Below are 17,780 nucleotides of genomic sequence, written 5' to 3' on the forward strand. Positions count from 1 at the left end.
ATCAGGTCAGTACCACAGCTAGTGTTTCTCAGACTTGATATGTGCTTCAGTGATCTGTTTGTAGGATCAGTGTTCTAAAGAAGGGAATGGGTTTTTCTCTGTGTCCAGATCCGATACATTTCTCAGACTCAAGGCCTGCCAGCAGAGTACCTGCTGAGTGCTGGCACCAAGACTAGCCGCTTCTTCAACCGTGGGCCTGACTCTAGCTACCCACTTTGGAGGCTGAAGGTAAGAGAAAGCAAATACAACATATACTCAAAACAAAGGATTATGGGAAAATGGCTAAAGTATTAAGTAGCAAAGATGCAGCTAATTTTTGATCTTATTTTTTCTCAGACTCCAGCAGAGCATGAAATGGAGATGGGTATCAAGTCTAAAGAAGCAAGAAAGTATATCTTCAACTGCCTGGATGACATGATGCAGGTAATTGACATTTTCTTGTGCAGTACAAGGAAATGAAATTTAGCTGCAGTTGTTTGACTTGTTAGGTTGATCTTGTTTTTGCAGGTGAACCTGTCCTCTCATCTCGAAGGGACAGACATGTTGGCAGAGAAGGCTGATCGGCGAGAATTTATAGATCTCTTGAAGCGGATGCTCCGCCTGGATGCCGACAAGAGGATCACACCCACTAAAACTCTCGGCCACCCCTTTGTTACAATGAGCCATCTTATGGATTATCCCCACAGCTCCCAGTAAGTTTGTGTAATAAGATGGTAGACAGATGTTGTATACATGTATCTGTACTGACAAAACAGAGTAGCTTAAACCAGGGGTCGGCAACCTGCGGCTCTTCATCCTCCTCGTAGTGGCTCCCTTTACTGCGGTCAAGCCAGCCGTGATTCTCCTCTGTATGGTCAACCCAGCCGCTAGCATTTTTCTTGTGCGCTACTTATTTGACAGTTACGGTAGATGAGCTGCATGGAGCGAATGTGCCTTCCAGACAACAAAAGTAAGGGCTCATTTCTGCTCTACGTTAAAGACGCAGATGGATACGGACGGAGGGTTCTGTCCGTCCTTTGTATATTATTCACATAATTCTGTCCATTTTCCGGGAGAATATGGAGCAGTACAACTGGGAACTGCGGAGGCAGTGTTGAGTTTTGAAGAGAATAATTTTCATAAATAGCGATACTTTTCATAGAGCAACTGAATGAGTATAAGTACTGTGTACTTTTGGGGTAATCCTACAACAGATTCCATTCCAAGCTACAAAAGTGTTTGTTTTCGTCTGAAATAGGCTTTAAGACTAAATTCAATGATGAATAAAATTATGATTTCCAATAAGTACCTCATGAATTTTTTACAATTGGTATTAGGACTTCAAATACTATTAGCAAAAATACTATAAACTACTTTTACTGTGTACTTTTGAAGTAATCATACTCAAAAATCCCTTCCAAGCTCCAAAAATGTTTGTTTTTTCATCTGAAATAGGCTTTAAGACTAAATTCAATGATGAATAAATTTTTTTTCCCAATGAGTACCTCGTGAATTTAGTATTTTTGGTATTAGTACTTCATATACTATTAGCACAAATACTATGAAATACTTTTACTGTGTACTTTTAGAGTAATCATACTCCAGAATCCATTCCACGCTGCACTTCTGTTTGTTGTATTCAGTGGTTGTAACAGATAAAATGTAAAAAAGATTAAATCTTTTAAAAGTTTATAAGCTCTGTTATTTTTTGCAGCTCCAGACTATTTTTTTTGGCGGAAGAGGGGGCAAAATGGCTCTTTTGATAATAAAGGTTGCAGACCCCTGGCTTAAACCCATTTTTTTCCCCTTTTTTAGTGTGAAATCATGCTTCCAGAACATGGAGATCTGCAAACGACGGAGCTCCTATGATAGTAGTAAATCCTTGTACTCAACCAATGCAGTACCTAGTGCTGCAGCAGGTAACCTCACAGTTACCTTTAGTAGCCAACTCAACCAGCATAACCAGGTGAGTCTTGTTGTTACATGAGATGTATTCCTCCAGCAGACCTGCAGATTTTGCAAGTGTTAATCAGTTGTGGATTTTTTTTTCCTGTATCATCAGGTGCCTTCAGCAGGAGGGGCCGTGCCTTTGCTCAACTACCAGCCAGCTCTTTACCAGCAGGCAACAATCAACATTCCTGGGCTTGCTCAACAGAGTGTCCCAATTCCAACACGTCCTGCTGGGCTGTGTAGCCAGACAGAACCCTTCCAGCAGACTCTCATCGTCTGCCCACCCTCCACAATTCAAGGTAAATTATTCAGTCTCAGGATGTCCACTTGTTTGAAGGTAAAAGGGCTAAGGAACCTTACAGTTCTTTTCTTTGTATCTGTCTATTATTTAGATAAGGGTCTGTGGTCCCTCTATCAAAAACAGTCAGAGAAAGGAGTGTGTGTGCCAGAGTATTCTGTTTTTGTTTCTGTAACTATGGAAACTTAAAAGCCCTTATTATTAGTTGGAACCCGTTGTGCCTCTGAACTTCCTCTGAGTTGTTTTTCATCTCTTTTTGTTCTTAATTGACATTTGTGGTTAAAATTGTTTCCCAGGGCTTCAGCCATCCAGTAAGAGTTCCAGTTTCCCTGTTCGGATGGAGAACTCTGTACCCATAGTACCTCAGACCCAGTCTGCTCAGTCATTGCAGATTCAGCCAAGTATGCTCACACAGGTAAGGGTTTAATAGGTGTGTGTGTGTGCGTGTGCAATATTTCAGATGTCGCTGATGGGCCGATTTGTTGTAATGGTTTTTAAAAATTATTCGTGATTTTACTGAATGATTTTGAATGAATGTTCTAACATTTCACAGCTTCAGCCATGAATCTTAATTGCTGAGGTGAAATTTTTGTTCACTTCATGCCTCCTATTCACACATGAAACTGACCAAAAATAAGAAATTTACTAAGAAAATTTTAAGGTTCATGAGTGAAGGGCTTGGAAGCAGCAATTGGTCTGCTAATGTACAGCTTTAGACTTGACGTTAAGTCTAATGCTTGGGCTTGTGTGACTCATTCTCAGCAGATTTGTTTAATGCAGTGCACATAAAGCTCATGTTTGTCATCCATCATTCAGTAACCTAAACTAAGGGTTACTGAAATAAATCTGGCAACATTTGTAAATGATAACATGTCATTAACACCAAGCCAAGAGCAGTGAAGCGCAGTTTAGCTCATTCATTAATAAACAACCACAGACTCTCTGCTCTCATGTTGCTGCCAGCAGAGCAAGCCAAAGTTTGGTGGGTAAAGGATGTAATATGTTCTTCAGTAAAATGTGTTGCTCTCATTTGAGATGTCGGTTATTTGGATGCATTCACAAAATTGACATCTGTAATAAAGGATGACATGGCTTCCATGACGTAGTCCATACTGCTCTTGTTGTTTGCGTTTCTGCTGATTACGCCTTGCCTTGGATTTGCATCCAGAGTTGATTGGACTGCCACTCAGAAGCCACATCTGTCTTTTTCCCAGTCTCCTATCCGGGATGGATGCCAGATGTGTAGTGCAGGAGACTGATCTGGCAGAAGTAGCTAGTTAATTGCAGTTTTCTAAAATAAGGAACGATTACTGCATACTGCAGAGATTTGATGTCCAGATGGCTCATGGTACCGTGTGCAGCGGAGTTCTACCCGCTTCATCCCCTTCATCTAAATCAGATACAACCTTTACAGACATTACTTGTCATCTTGCCCTAACACTACCCTCCCCTATCCTCCCTCCCTCCTCCAGGGTTCCTGCACACCCCTGATGGTGGCCACCCTCCACCCACCCTCAGCAGGCTTAGCCCCCCAGTATTCTCTGCCTCTCGGGCTGGGCACTGGGGTGGGGCGGCCCACCCTCCTGGAGCACACAGCCACAGTGCTGGTAAAGCAACAATGACGTCCCTGAAGAAAAACATGCACACTCCCTCTACCACTAACAATGCCACCTCTCTCCTGCCCTACTTGCCATTTTCTATTCCTTTTGTTTATATTTTCCTCCCTTTGCATCACATCTACATGGGACTAGTCTTTATAATCATAGAGAATATTTCACATACACACTCATCATGTTTCCCTTAAGGTGCAATATGTAACATGGAAAGAGATTTACATATAATAATAATTTTGTCTAATTTGTAAACAGTTTATATTGTACCTTTTTTTTTTTTTTTTAAATTATGTTCTCCAACTTTCCCAATTGCATATATCCATAATAACAAGTCTACACACTATGTAGGTGTAGCTTTCCCACAAAAATCCTAATGCTCACAGTGCCTCTTTCTGCTCCTGTACAGCAGAAACACTAGCTAATATCGCAATTGTCAACAAACATCCAGGCAACTCAACCAGCACATGTGAATGTTACATATTTCAACTTTAGTCATAGTTTCATCAGTGCAATGTTTCCAAAAATATCAAACTTCTTTTTTTTTGGTCTGGCATCACCAAAAAATTTTCTTTTTTCCACTTTTATTTCACCATAGAATATAACTGACCACATTTACAGTCTCTTTCTGCTCCAAAGGACACCCTTTCTCCACACTCTTCATGTCTTTCCCCATAGGTGTGCTGAGGGCATGGAGCGCATGTGTTGCTGAGTTGGTCTGCGCTTTGCTTGCAGCTTCTCTTGTCCCGTCTTTCCTTGGTTTCAGCAAAGGAGGCTGCAGCTACACAGCACACTCAAATCCCTATTCAACAGCCTCACTCTGACACACATCTTTTGTTCCAGCCCCAGACCATGTGGCATGCCTTTCCCCAAGACAGCTTATCAAGCAGACAGTTTGGCATCAGTGAACTAAACTAATCTTTCTTCAGTATTTCTTCTTTAACAGGCACCATGGTTTTTTGTATATTTGTCTTTATCTTTGATCTGACTGTTTACAGTGCTTCATTGTTCGTGCTTTGCATGATATCATCTTGTGTATCTGTTTGCAGGGCAATGCTATAATAAGGGAATGGCTTGGGAAAGGTTGCTCGCTTATCTAGCTTTGTGCTTTTGCCTGTAGAAGAGATTGGCCATTGGTTTGCCTCTGTCTTTTTGGATTATTTTCTCAGCATGGCTCAGTTTGTCCAGCCCATTCCAGCATTCAGATGATTTGTTTCCGAACTGTGCTCGCTCATGAGCTAAAATGTGAGCATCTGTTCTTTTCTCAGCAGGCATGGCCCACTGGCACCCAGCAGATCCTCATACCATCATCATGGCAGCAGGTCCCCGGCATGGCCATCCACAGCTCAGCCCACCAGTCCAATGTGGCTGAATCCCCTCTGGACTCACTTCACTCGGACACTGCCACACAGCAGGGTCATGGCTGGAGGTGGGTCACTGGACTCACTGTAGCATCTCTCTGTTATAATGACATTACAGTTTCTAATGTGTTTTTACGATATTCAATTGAAACATGTTTAGTTTTGGGATGTTTTCTGTTATGTGTCCTGGTTGAAGACGCATCCTTTTAAAGTGCCATGCATAGTTTTTAGTCAAAGGAATCCTATATCACATGCAACATGTCTGATGGCATCAGAAATATAAACAAAGCCCTGAACCATGGACCATGTGATTCACAAAAGCGCAAAAGATGGAGCAGGAAGATGGAAAATAATGATAATTACACTAGCAAGTTCTCTGTTGCTACTGGATCTTTTAATTTTTAGACTCAGATATTATTTTTGTAAATTTTTTTGTGAAATTATCTAATGTTTTATGTAAAAAAATAACAGACAGGACCCAGATGAGAAAGATCTACATGTTTCATGCAGTGCTCAATGACCTGTTAATTGTTTTGATTGTGACTTTTAACAGAAGTGCAGCACAAGCCAGGACACAGCAGGAGAGAAAGAAGGTGAAAGCCAGACGTGGCGAGAACAGAAACAGGTTGGTAACTCGTAATACATTTACCATTCTGACGAACTTGAGTGTTTAGTTCTTTATAAAACTGTCTGGGGGTTGTTACACAGCTCAGTAATAAAATGTTATGTAATGACATGTTCTTTTAAAGGTGCCCTGCTACACATATTTCATTACTTTTGTGATAATGTCTGAAGTTCTGCCATGGACTCAGCTTGATTTGCGGCAGTTCTCATGAATATTCAACATGCTAATCTGCTTGACTCTGATTGGCTAACAGCTAGCCAATGAGAGCCTGGCTTTTCAGTAGACTGCCACGATGGTACTGTTCCAGGCTTCAACAGCAACCGTATTGTGAAGCCTATGCTGAACTCGCCAACATTGATGAAGTCACTGTCTTCAAAATGTGAGGAACAGAGAGTTAATTTCAAATTATTGTGTTGTGGCATTGTCCCAAAAATAAATTGAAGCCACTGGATCCTCAACTCTGGGTTCTTGGGCAACATGTGCATTGTTGAAATTCTGTTCGAGCATAGCGCACAAGAACGTTGACGTTCAGTCATCCTTATCGTATACGAAAACTGTCACTGAGCTCGATAAATTCTGTGGCCGTGGTGTCACCTGGGCGAGCTCATGAATAGTAATGAGCTCAGGCAACAACACGTCAGACTGACCATCTTTTCTAACTTGCCTGATTTCTCTGCTTATTTCTTTTCAGTGGCAATAGCAGACAGAGGAGATAGCGGTTCATTTTCACATTCACTACATAACACAAACACCTATGGACCTAAAATATATTAAAAATACAAGTAAAAACGGCTTTGTGTGGCAGGGCACGTTTTAAAGTTTATTTTTTTAGTGGCTTTACATGTCACATTCCATGTGTAACCGACATGACCTTTCTTTCGTTTCTATAAATAGGGGTGCATCGTTACTCAGCAGTAATGGCATTACCCCGCCCACCTCCAGCACCACCTTGTCCCAGCCAATCATCATCTCCGATACGCCGAGCCCAGCAGTCAGCATCATCACTATTCACAGTGACACAGACACTGAGGATGAGCGCAAATTTCATCCTGCCAGGTGAGGATGGCTTTATTTTTTTTATTTATTTTTTTTCTTTGAGCCCAATTAGTTTAATCATAAATGCAAGACACTAACAGGTCAGTAGTTCTTGGTAAATATTCCTTGTAAAAGGCTGCTGATCCCACATTTACAGTAAATTATCTGACACTAGAGAAGGGATTTAAGTAGTGTTGGTTTGACTTGGTAGAGAAGAAAAGTAAGTTGATTCATTAAGGGTGTTAAGGTTCATGCTGGTTACAGAAAGATGCTCTTTGCACTTAACTTTTGCTCGTAGTTTAACATTGGTTTTGTGTTTACTCATGTGTCAGTCTGAGCCAGAGGACTAATGTTATCAGCTGTGTGACGGTGCACGACTCGGACTCATCTACGGCCAGCCCACTGACTCCTCTGCCACGTACACACATCCCAGCTGGCACCATGTCATCACGCCAGGCCAAGTCTCTGGCAGTGGTAGCACCTTCAGTCAAAACTCAGGGCACTGAGAGAGGAGCAGTGTCTCGTAGCCGCATAGAGACTGGTAAGAGGCACGGTGAGTTTGATAATGACATAGTTATGATTGTTACACGTTTTAATAACTTGCATGTTAAATTTAATTTCCAGTGAACTACATAAAGCCTAAGAGATCATCCAATCGGCAGCCCTGCAGTTCAGGGGAGAGCATGGAGCGTCATGGACTAACGCAGAGCCAGTCTCATCCCTTAAACCTCAGCCAGGTGAGGCGACTTTGGTGGTGGTGGTGGCGATTCCATGAGGCCAGATGTGGCAGCTCAAATAGTTTGTCGAGGCTCCCAGGCAAACCACATCCTGGAGGCAGATCAGAGTGCTAAACTCTGGTATCTTAAACACAGAAACTAAAATGATTTCCTTTGAAATCCTAGCGGCAGTGTGTTTTGGCTGCACAACAAAACACACAGGACTCTTAAGTACTAATTATTTTGATTATAGCTATCAATTTGTCAAGTGCTTCTCTGTGTAAAGACTCCTCCATGGTGATATTGTTTTCAAATCAAGTCTTCCAAGTTCTGAAATAAATCCAAAACATCTTCTGTATATTCAGTCTTTTTGTCTGAGTAACTAATAATGTCTGAAATGTTATCATGATGTATAATGAAACAGTCAGCTAAGTATATGAATAATATAGTTATCAAATTTTAACTTGTATATAAATTAACATTACTGAACTACACACAAGGTACATTTTGCTCAGCCTACGGATGCACTGAAAGTATCCTAAATAACTCTCTGATGTTGTTGTTGTGCATATGGAGTTGTGTATTATACTCACAGTAATACATTAAACTATGACTAATGTGTTTTTATTCCAGTTGAGGACTCTTTAAATGTGGTTATTGAAGAGCCACTAAGGCACAAGACTATTTACTGAGGCTGTGTAGTAATTTATAGCTTATAAATAAACTGTGCGCTCATTTCTAAAGAGCACTCTCTGCTGGAGAAACCATGCAATGACAGTGAACAGTAAACATTCAATAAATGGACTAATTTTGTTTTGCATATACGGTAACTCATGTGATACAGTTGAAAACATACTGTCAGACAATATTAGCATGCAAGTGGGTGATCTCATTCTATTGAGTTTATTTATCTCCAAAGGGAAATTAAATACTCCTTTAGCTCAAAATTAAATAATAATAAAACAAAGATGAGGAATTGATTCATAATTCACCAAATAGTCATGCTGTTAAGTTAGAAATATGCACATTATGTCAAAGATAGATTCCTGTAATGTGTCACTTAAGTGAATCAATAAAGTTATGTTATTATGATATAAAAATTAAAATAACCACATTATGAGGAAAAACATTCAAAAACAGTCATCAGATGAAAAGTGTAACAGGATTGAACACACATCATATGATTATCATATAATATGATAATCATATGACATGATGTAAAGTCACATGATTAGTATAGCTGTTGATGTGAATAACTTGAATAGACACAAGGTTGTCTACGCCTTGTGTTTTCAGGAAATGATGAGTTGTACATTTTCATTAACAAACAAGATGAAACAGAAGTCAAAATCTCCCATTTGTTGTAATATATTCTAATACTATGCGTTTGTTTTCCCATTTGCTGTTCAGGTTCAGTCGGTGGTGTCCTCATCTCAGGAGCGATCAGGGGTTTCCCACAGTGACTCGTCTTTGCGTCGCCAGCAGACATTCCCTCCGGCCGTTTCAGCCTCTCACTACAACTTCCCTGAGGTGTCGGCCCTGGCGTCCGTGTCGGCCCCGGGCCCCAGCCTGTACAGCTACCCGGCCTCCACGGCCCTCTCCTCGGCGTCTCAGGCCATGGAGCAGCTGATGGGCCGGGGCCACAGCAGCCACGGACACTCCCCCTCCGCCTATGCAGCAACATACACCTCATCCTCCGCCTCCAGGAGAGACTCGGCCAGTCGCAAGGACTCTGTGAGCAGTCTGCTGCACAGCCTCCCTGCAGCGTACCAGCACCAGTTTGCCGCCGGGTCACCCTACGTGAGTGTGACGCCGCGGGCCGAGGCTTACAGTGCCTACCAGCTCAGCCCCAGGCGCCTGACACAGTACCCCTACCTATAAGGAGTCTAGACACAGAAACACACTTCCCTGCTTCTACCACAAAGGGACAGTTTCTAGTCAGTAGATAGAGGGGGGGGGGTTTGGTCACTTGTTTGATTTGCAAGACGGCATTTCACCTCCAACTCATTTACATGATCTTCAGACAGATTTAGTGTTTTTGAAATGTACTTTAGTATTATTTGATATGTTATCAGTTTATTTTCCCTCGAAAAATACTTTGTTTATATCCTATATTTTATCCCCATCTTATCCAGATGTACAATTAAGGCATTGTGGTAATTAACTGTATTTACACCTGTTTATCTCCAGGTTTGTTTTGTGTGAAGAGAGATTTCTCCTGTCACAAGCTGCGACGACACTTTAGCTTCTAGACACCCAACTCACAGAGCTAGGTGAGGCCAAGCCCACAAATCCAGTAACAAGTTATTTTGTTTTATATGAGCCTTGTTACAAAGTTTTCACACTAATCTAATGAGTCCCTGTGTTTTTAGCTAACATAATACTGATGACTGGACCTTACCCATGTCTAACCATGTTGTTTACCCACAAATGTGTCTTTTACTATGTTTAAATTATGTTTTGTCTGAGAGGTAGGAAGGAGAAGGTCCATAAAGATGTCAAGAAAAGGTTTTTAAGCTGAGAAAGACGTGGTGAAACTGTGATGGATCAATGTTTTATTTAAGTGCACATGTGATAGTCTGTAAATGTAGTGTGTAGGCTGGATTAATCATCCTTATGCAATAGAAACCCTTTTTAAACTGCATCAACTGAGTGCTGAATGTATTTATGAAGTACAGAGGTGTGTGATGACCATCCTGAGGACTGACATAATAAGGTTTTTGTATTAGTTTGTCTAGGAAAAATCTCTACTTTTTCCTCCTTGAAATATGAAAATGCTGTTTTTGCATGGGCGTAAAAATACTATATCTGTGAATCCTGCCCTAGACAGGTAAGTGTGTAGGACCTACTCACTATTACATATGGATTTATGGCCAGTTTGAACCGTTTTTATGGATGTAAAAAAAACCAAACTAAAAATTAAATGAAAATGTATCCTGTTCTCCTTTTAGGCCATTTGGAAAAACACCCCAAGGAAGTTATGAAAACATGCCAGACTACTGGAAAGAGTGAACAATGGAAATATGAGTAGGCGTTTTGTGCGTTCAAGTGTCAGTAACTTAATGGCTGACAATCCTGTTTTGCAATTATGTCTCATACCAGCGTTCAGTCGAAGGTGGTGCCGTCCACTAAACATACCAAAAAAAAAAAGGTAAAAAATCAGCTGATTAAATATGGTGTGTTCAGATTTCTTTTACACACACATTACTACAGTGTGGACACAATAGCCACAGTGTGTGAGTTGAGCTGTTTGTGTGCGAGCAGCTTTTCCTGCACCGTCTTTAGTTCAAGGAGGTGAACCTCGGGATGGTTACTGTGGTTACGAAAGCTTTTTACTAAACCCTTCCTGTTGTGTTTTGCATCAGTTTTGTGTTGTATTGTCTGAATATTTAACTGTATTTCATCTTAACATAGTATAGTTAAGAGGCTATTTGGTAGAACTAATTCAGGGAAAAGGTTTCGGCTCAAATAATCCACTGTCACTGTTTTCAATAAAAATAACCACAAATTCACATGGTTTTTCTTGCTTTTTTTCTTGTTACATGAATGGATTACCACTTACTGTATTTATATCTGTTGGATGCAAATGGAAAAGCAAATATTCGGCTGTAAAGGAAATGAAACAAACACTCTTCCAGACTTCTAAAGAATAATGAGGTGGGTACAGTTTTTCCATGTTTATAGGTGACGTTATTTTACTGAACACTTAAGATAATTAAAGGGTGTCAGTTTCTTAGGAGTATGAGTTCATCGCTATTAAACTGAAAAACGAAACTACCGGTGTTCATTGCCATGTGCGTTTAAGAAATTCTCTAATTTAGGTCTAAAATGTGACAACCCTTTACCTGTATTGATTCTTTTTTTATTTGTATAAATATGATTATCAACAAAGTAAAAATATCAGTTGGAAAAGCAAACACTGTAAACGGACAAGTTTGTGAAACCGTTTATACAAAGCTGTAGATGCCAACAAATGTGCATAAATTAAAATCCAAAGAAGAAAAACCCCTTTCAATAAGCAGTGCCATAGTGTAATTTAATATTAATTTTTGTGGTAGTTGGTGTTAATACCACTTGAGACTAAGTTTTTGTCTGAACATGTAAACACTAACAGTAATTCTTGAAACGCTATTTACAGTTGCGGAAAAATATATTAGACCACCCTTGTTTTCTTCAGTTTCTTATTCACTTTAATGCGTGGTACAACTAAAGGTACATTTGTTTGGACAAATATAATGATAATGTAAGAGCTGATATCTATCCATTTTCAATGTTTTCTTGATAATAACCAAAATCACTTCAGTTCTTACACCAATTGCTATGACATTGTATTGCCAAAAACAGTGCTTTTAGGCATTCTGTTTTCTTTTTGTCAGTTTTAGTCACATGATACACACAGGAGTTAGTAGTTGATTGCATAACCATTGTTTTTTATGACTTTTCATGGTCTAATATTTTTTTCCTCAACTGTATGTGAATATCAACACTTACAATTTATGCACTAATCATGCAACAAACTGAATGTGAGGGGTCCAGATTTGGATTTTTTTTTCTTCTGATGGATTTTCAGAAGAAAGAAAAAAACCTCTCCTGTTTAATTCATCCTGATAGTTACCTACATGTTCATGTTCATTTATTTCGTTCATGGGTGTTGCATTTCATCAGCAAACATTCAATAATCATCCAGTAAACAAACATCTACACACCCATGCTAGAAAAGGAGCAGGATGAAGAAAATCTTATATTTCCTGCCCCATCCTAAATAATAACCTTTATGGTTAGCCATACACAACTAGCTATAAAGTCAGACAAACCAAACTAAATACATCCAAAACTAGAAGCACTTGGAGAGCGCAGACCTCCGCCAAGGCTGATCAGTGGCCCCCCCTGTGGGCCCCCCCCACGCCAAGGAGGTTATGTTTTTGCCAGGGTTTGTTTGTTTGTCTGTCTGTTTGTCTGTCCGTTAGTGTGCAACATAACTCAAAAAGTTATGGACAGATTTGGATGAAATTTTCAGGGTTTGTTGGAAATGGGCCCCCTGTGGGCCCCCCCACCCCCGATCACCACCAAAATTTAATCATTTCTTCCTTATCCCATTTCCAACAAACCCTGAAAATTTCATCCAAATCTGTCCATAACTTTTTGAGTTATGTTGCACACTAACAGACAGACAAACAAACAGACAAACCCTGGCAAAAACATAACCTCCTTGGCGGAGGTAAATTTTACAAAAGGAATACAAAACCAAGTGCAAAACTACATGTCCAGAAAGTACAAAACATAAGTAAATATATACCTAATGAAATGATGCAAAAACATTATACCAGACCAAAATAAGCAAATAAATATGTCACTAGATGCAGTACAAATACAAAGCAAAATGTAAAACTTATAACTGTTTGTATAATCTCATTGTTTTTTTTTTTTATATACACTTTTTTCAGTTGGAATATGTTTTTACAGTCCTTCAGCTCATTATAAAGAGAATTCCTTCTACTTTTTGTTTACTTCTACTTCTACATTTGCATACTACTAGTGGGTGTGTATATCTCGTCCAAACCTGTTATGCCTTACACAGAACAACCAAAGGTCACACTCCTGCAGGTGCATGGACTAAATAAAATTTCTGATAATAAAATGCATGCTTTTGCAAAAGAAGTATGATGTTTTGCAGTTATAGTGTCAGATTATGTACTTAGTAAACAAAACCTGAGACTTTTGCATAAATAGCCTATAGCATCATGGGTACTGTAATAGAAGTCAGACCTGTCTTTACATGCCCTTAATGGAACTCTGTGTTCTGCAAGGTCTGTAACACATAGTACCAATACATTGAACTATGTTAAATTCTTGCGGCATGTGCTGTATGCCGCAGGGGTTTTTAAAGGATACATAAATTATAACAGTAAGTCTTGGGAAGTCTTTTATGAAATGCTGTAGACACAATTGATATTTTAGCTGAAATCTATCTTCAAAAGCAGCTATCAAACAGCAAACATGTAACTGCAGGTACAAATCTACTTTTAGATTAAATAGAGGAGCAAAGATCATTTCAGTAGAGCAGGGGTACTTGGAAGAAGCACAGGTCGTACTTGAAATGTTTTAGGAAAAATACATTACATAAGTCATCATGTACTGAATACAAAATAATGATAAAATGTAAAACACAATAAATACATTCATATAATAAAATTGACACTCCTGACCTTATTATTGTCAGTCATCTTGTTTAAGCTTTGGTAACATTTTAAGAACATTTCTATTTCATATTATTCACGCTGAGTTTATTTGCGTTATTAAGTAATTATTTTTGGTTGATGAAAGGTTCATTTATTCATTCATAACTATTTAATTGATTATTCTAAGCAATGAAAGAGGGTGCTTTTCAGTTTATATTTGCACAAAATTTGCTTATAAAGATTTGTTATTTTTAATTTATTAAAGTTAAATATATGTTGTTTGAGTACAAAGTTTTGAAAATAAAAACAGACACCTTTGGCACAGGAACACATTTTGCCTTATTTTTTTCAATCAAAATTGCTGAATTGAGAGTTGGGGGTACTTGGCCAAAAAAATATATACTCCACTGTAAAAAGTTTGAGAACCCCTGCAGTAGAGCAATAATCTACTTTTTCACTCCAGTCAAAACAAATAAAAGACACTACTCACTCAGACATATTTGTGATCAACTTTTATGAGCTTAACTGTTAACAGAGAAGACAGTGAGAAAAGCTTTCAGTACATCCGGCTCTGAAAAGTTTAGTTACTCAGGATAACAATCCTTCATAAAGTAAACAAATGCCACCAAAAGAAGCCAACATACACTGGGTCCCTGTAAGCTTCACATTAGATATCATTTTCTTCTCCATGTACCAAAATGCATTTAAGAAAACAGACAAAAGTATAAAATACTGAATTATAAATAAACAGGAAATAAATTATCCTATACAGTATATTACATTACTGCTGACAGTCTGGGTTAGATTGAACTTTAACCCTTTCATGCATACTGGTCACCACAGTGGACAGTTATTCTCCAGCTCTTCTCTTATATATTCATGGGTTTTGTTGTTTTAGTTCCATATCAGCCGACACAGTGGACACTTATGCATCATCCTATAATACATTGTAATTCATACCATTACTGTAACTTTGCGGATCAGGGTGACGAACCTGATCTGCAGTAACGTGTTAAATCAATTGCTAATTGTTATTAGACTGTAATCAACAGTTTTCTTAATCAAAAAGTTTTTTTTTTTTTTTACATATTGTCTGCATGAAGTTAGTAATAACTAGTATTAGAGTATGTTAATGTGAGAAAACATCAGATTAGCTGCTTGAAAAATGTTCTTATTTCATAGTTTTCACGCAGTTTATCACTTTCTGATGATGGGTTTTAAATACATGTTTTTTTGCTTCAAAAACTGGTGTCCAGCCGAGTGGACATTTTTGTAATTGTAGGTTCATAAAAAATTTCAATCGCATTGTTTTTTTCATGCCTGAAGAGGAATAAAAACACTCATGAAAAAAACGCTCAACTAAGGTTCTCATAATTCATGCATGAAAGGGTTAACTGAGACTTGATGTTGTGCAGTTTGTTTCTTTGTCATTACCTGAACAGCAGTAACACACACAGTTCACAGTATAGTCTTTTTCATGTCTGGGTGCAGCACACACACACACACACACACACACACACACACACACACACACATCCTCAGGATCATGTGGTGAAGCACAGACACACTGATCTGCTGTTTCATGGAACAGCAGTCCAGTCCTTTTTGTTTTGTTTAGTTGTCCCCTCAGGCTCGTGGATGGGGAAACACAGTGTCCATGTGTCATCACCGGCTGTCCATGTCTTCTCTTTGCAGAATTACACAACTGAAGATTTTGTAGAGTTTGGACAAGAATGAAGACTTCTTGGAATTAGGTCTAGAAAGAAGAAAAATAGAAGGTCAGACATATGAGACTTTTGTGGGGAATATAGATAATTACAGAGTTTAAAATGTAAGATAGATAGATAGATTTACTTTATTACTCCCCTAGGGGAAATTCAAAACACAAAATGCAGTCACCGCTCCACAAACACAGCCATACCACATCAACACACAATAAATAAATATATCAAGTAGTAGTAATAATAGGTGTAATAAAAGTAATAGTAGGTGTGAATAACTTAGATTAAAACGAGGTAGACTTAAAAGACAAGATGTGTTTTCTACCTGTCACATAGAAACATAAAAACATAAAAGCATAAAAACATTAAATCAAAGAAACCCACCCGAGGACAGAAGTGTTCCTGAGCTTCAACCTCCTAGGATTGTGATTACATGGTTCACAGACACTGCCATTCAATGTTTGGTTTTTTTTTTTGGTGTTGTATTTGAATATTCTGAATATTTGACAATTTTGAAAAGTGTTGTAATTTCCTTATTATTCTAATTGTTCCTGAACGCCTCATGTATTGTTTTCCTGTGCCTGCTTTGAACGTGAGGAGAAGTCAGTTACACAGTGAAAGGCACAGGGCTGGTGTGAGGGACTTGAACAATTTTTGGCTTGAAAATAAAAACTTTTGCTACAAGCCTACTCTAGTCCTCTTCTGTGCTTAAACCAGCTGCAACACTTTAAATCACAGGTGTCAAACATGCGGCCCAGGGGCCAAATCCGGCCCACCAAAGGGTTCATTTCGGCTCTTGGGATGAATTTGTGAAATGCAAAAATTACACTGAAGATATTAACTATCGATGTTAAAATTTTTTAGGTCAATTCAATCTAAAGTGGATCACATAGTAAAATACTATCATAACAATCTATAAATAATGAAAACTGCAAATTTTTCTCTTTGTTTTAGTGGATAAAAGTTACAATACACAAGAATATTTACATTTACAGACTAGCCTTTTAGAAAAAAATGTGAATAACCTAAAATTTCTTAAGAGAAGTATGTGGAATTTTAATACTATTCTGCCTGTTATGTAATGTTTTGTGTATTTGTAGATCCACTGTGATCTCTAAGTTGTGATTCACAAGTATAAATGATAAACTAAGGTGTAGTATTGTTAACATTGCACTTATTTTTCTTAAGAATTTACAAGTTGTGCATATTTGTTCGAGTACAATTCTTCAGAGATGTAAACATTTTCATTACAAAATTTTACTTTTTTCACTCAAAAGTTCTTATCCTATTATTCATATTATTTCACTGGTCCGGCCCACTTTAGATCATATTAGGCTGTATGTGGACCCTGAACTAAAATGACTTGGACACCCCTGCTTTCAATAATGAGGTGAAGTGCAGGTAGAGAATCCACCTGGACACTTACAGAGTTGACTTGATCAGGTGTGTTTTGGTGTCCTCCAAATCCTCCTCATCCGTCTTCTTCTTCTGCTGCTCCTCTTTGATCTGGTCCCAGATGTCCGTGTTGACCCACAGGGACCCGGGTAGAGTCATGCTGGCCCGGGTGCATGTAATCCAGCGGCAGAGGGGACAGGACACGGTGCGTACGACCCCCTGCAGACTGGACAGAGTCTCCAGGCAGACGGCGCAGAAGGTGTGGTTGCAGTGCAGGACGCGTGGGATCCGGTCACTGCGGGAGTATTCATAACAACACACCACGCACTCCAGCTCCTCGGTTATGTACATGGTGACTGTACACGCAGGGATTAGGATCTGGAAGTATGAGTGTCTGCAGAGCAAAAGAACAGAAACACACATGAGATCCAAATGCAATGAAATGTGTCATATTTAAATCACACCAAACTGATGTGTACTTACAGGAGTTGGGTTGGATTCTGTGTCAGTGTAAAGTCAGTGTTGTCTCCTCTGCAGTGGACTGATCTGAGACTACCTGTTGGTGCAGTGTTTTAAACCCTCCCTCCGCCTCCCACTAAGCGTGATCTGTCACGTGACGTGTCCTTCCACTGTATTCACGAGGGAAGCGCTTTTCACTGGAATTCCACATACTCCAACAGCCTAATCTGATCTAAACAGGAAGTTTTTTTGTAGCGTAAATTCTTTAGCAAGTTTTTTTATTTTTTTTTTATTTTTTATAGTATATAGTAACTTTAACTCTTTATTGGACAAGTGACTATTTTTGGTAATTTCCATATGAATTACAAGACAGTGAAAGCACCAGTTCCAGTGAGGACAGTGAGCCAACAATCTTAGGTTCAATGTGGTCTACAGGGTCTGTAAGGTCCACC

General features: G+C 39.0%; 2 protein-coding genes across 7 annotated transcripts in view; one reads left to right on the top strand and one right to left on the bottom strand.

Moving 5' to 3' along the window:
• hipk1b (homeodomain interacting protein kinase 1b) overlaps positions 1-11,085 on the top strand; it is a 17,385-nt gene extending 6,300 nt beyond the window's left edge. The window contains exons 5-18 of one of the 5 annotated variants that reach the window (XM_030135329.1): positions 1-5; positions 109-228; positions 337-423; positions 508-692; positions 1,795-1,945; positions 2,042-2,228; positions 2,524-2,642; positions 3,700-3,834; positions 5,106-5,266; positions 5,752-5,823; positions 6,718-6,879; positions 7,191-7,399; positions 7,483-7,595; positions 8,985-11,085. The exon at positions 1-5 is cut by the window's left edge and continues 119 nt beyond it. In XM_030135329.1, coding sequence (XP_029991189.1) covers positions 1-5; positions 109-228; positions 337-423; positions 508-692; positions 1,795-1,945; positions 2,042-2,228; positions 2,524-2,642; positions 3,700-3,834; positions 5,106-5,266; positions 5,752-5,823; positions 6,718-6,879; positions 7,191-7,399; positions 7,483-7,595; positions 8,985-9,455 — 2,177 coding nt within the window. In that variant the 3' untranslated portion in view covers positions 9,456-11,085. Of the gene's footprint in view, positions 6-108; positions 229-336; positions 424-507; positions 693-1,794; positions 1,946-2,041; positions 2,229-2,523; positions 2,643-3,699; positions 3,835-5,105; positions 5,267-5,751; positions 5,824-6,717; positions 6,880-7,184; positions 7,400-7,482; positions 7,596-8,984 lie in introns of all 5 variants that reach the window. The other 4 variants (XM_030135327.1, XM_030135328.1, XM_030135331.1 and 1 more) reach the window with 4 other exon arrangements.
• A 3,982-nt stretch (positions 11,086-15,067) lies between these two features.
• Positions 15,068-17,525, bottom strand: LOC115420103 (RING finger protein 208-like). 2 transcript variants are annotated; one of them, XM_030135335.1, is made up of 3 exons: positions 17,353-17,525; positions 16,901-17,263; positions 15,068-15,509 (listed from the first exon to the last, which is right to left on the bottom strand). In XM_030135335.1, the coding sequence occupies exons 2-3, from the start codon at positions 17,218-17,220 to the stop codon at positions 15,419-15,421; spliced, it is 411 nt and encodes a 136-aa protein (XP_029991195.1). In that variant the 5' UTR covers positions 17,221-17,263; positions 17,353-17,525; the 3' UTR covers positions 15,068-15,418. The 2 variants fall into 2 exon arrangements, with proteins under 2 accessions (XP_029991195.1, XP_029991194.1); XM_030135334.1 differs by lacking the exon at positions 17,353-17,525 and having other exon boundaries at positions 16,901-17,331.
• Positions 17,526-17,780: the final 255 nt, after the last annotated feature.

The sequence above is a fragment of the Sphaeramia orbicularis genome, chromosome 5 (genome assembly GCF_902148855.1).
Source record: "Sphaeramia orbicularis chromosome 5, fSphaOr1.1, whole genome shotgun sequence".
Taxonomy (NCBI): Eukaryota; Metazoa; Chordata; class Actinopteri; order Kurtiformes; family Apogonidae; genus Sphaeramia; species Sphaeramia orbicularis.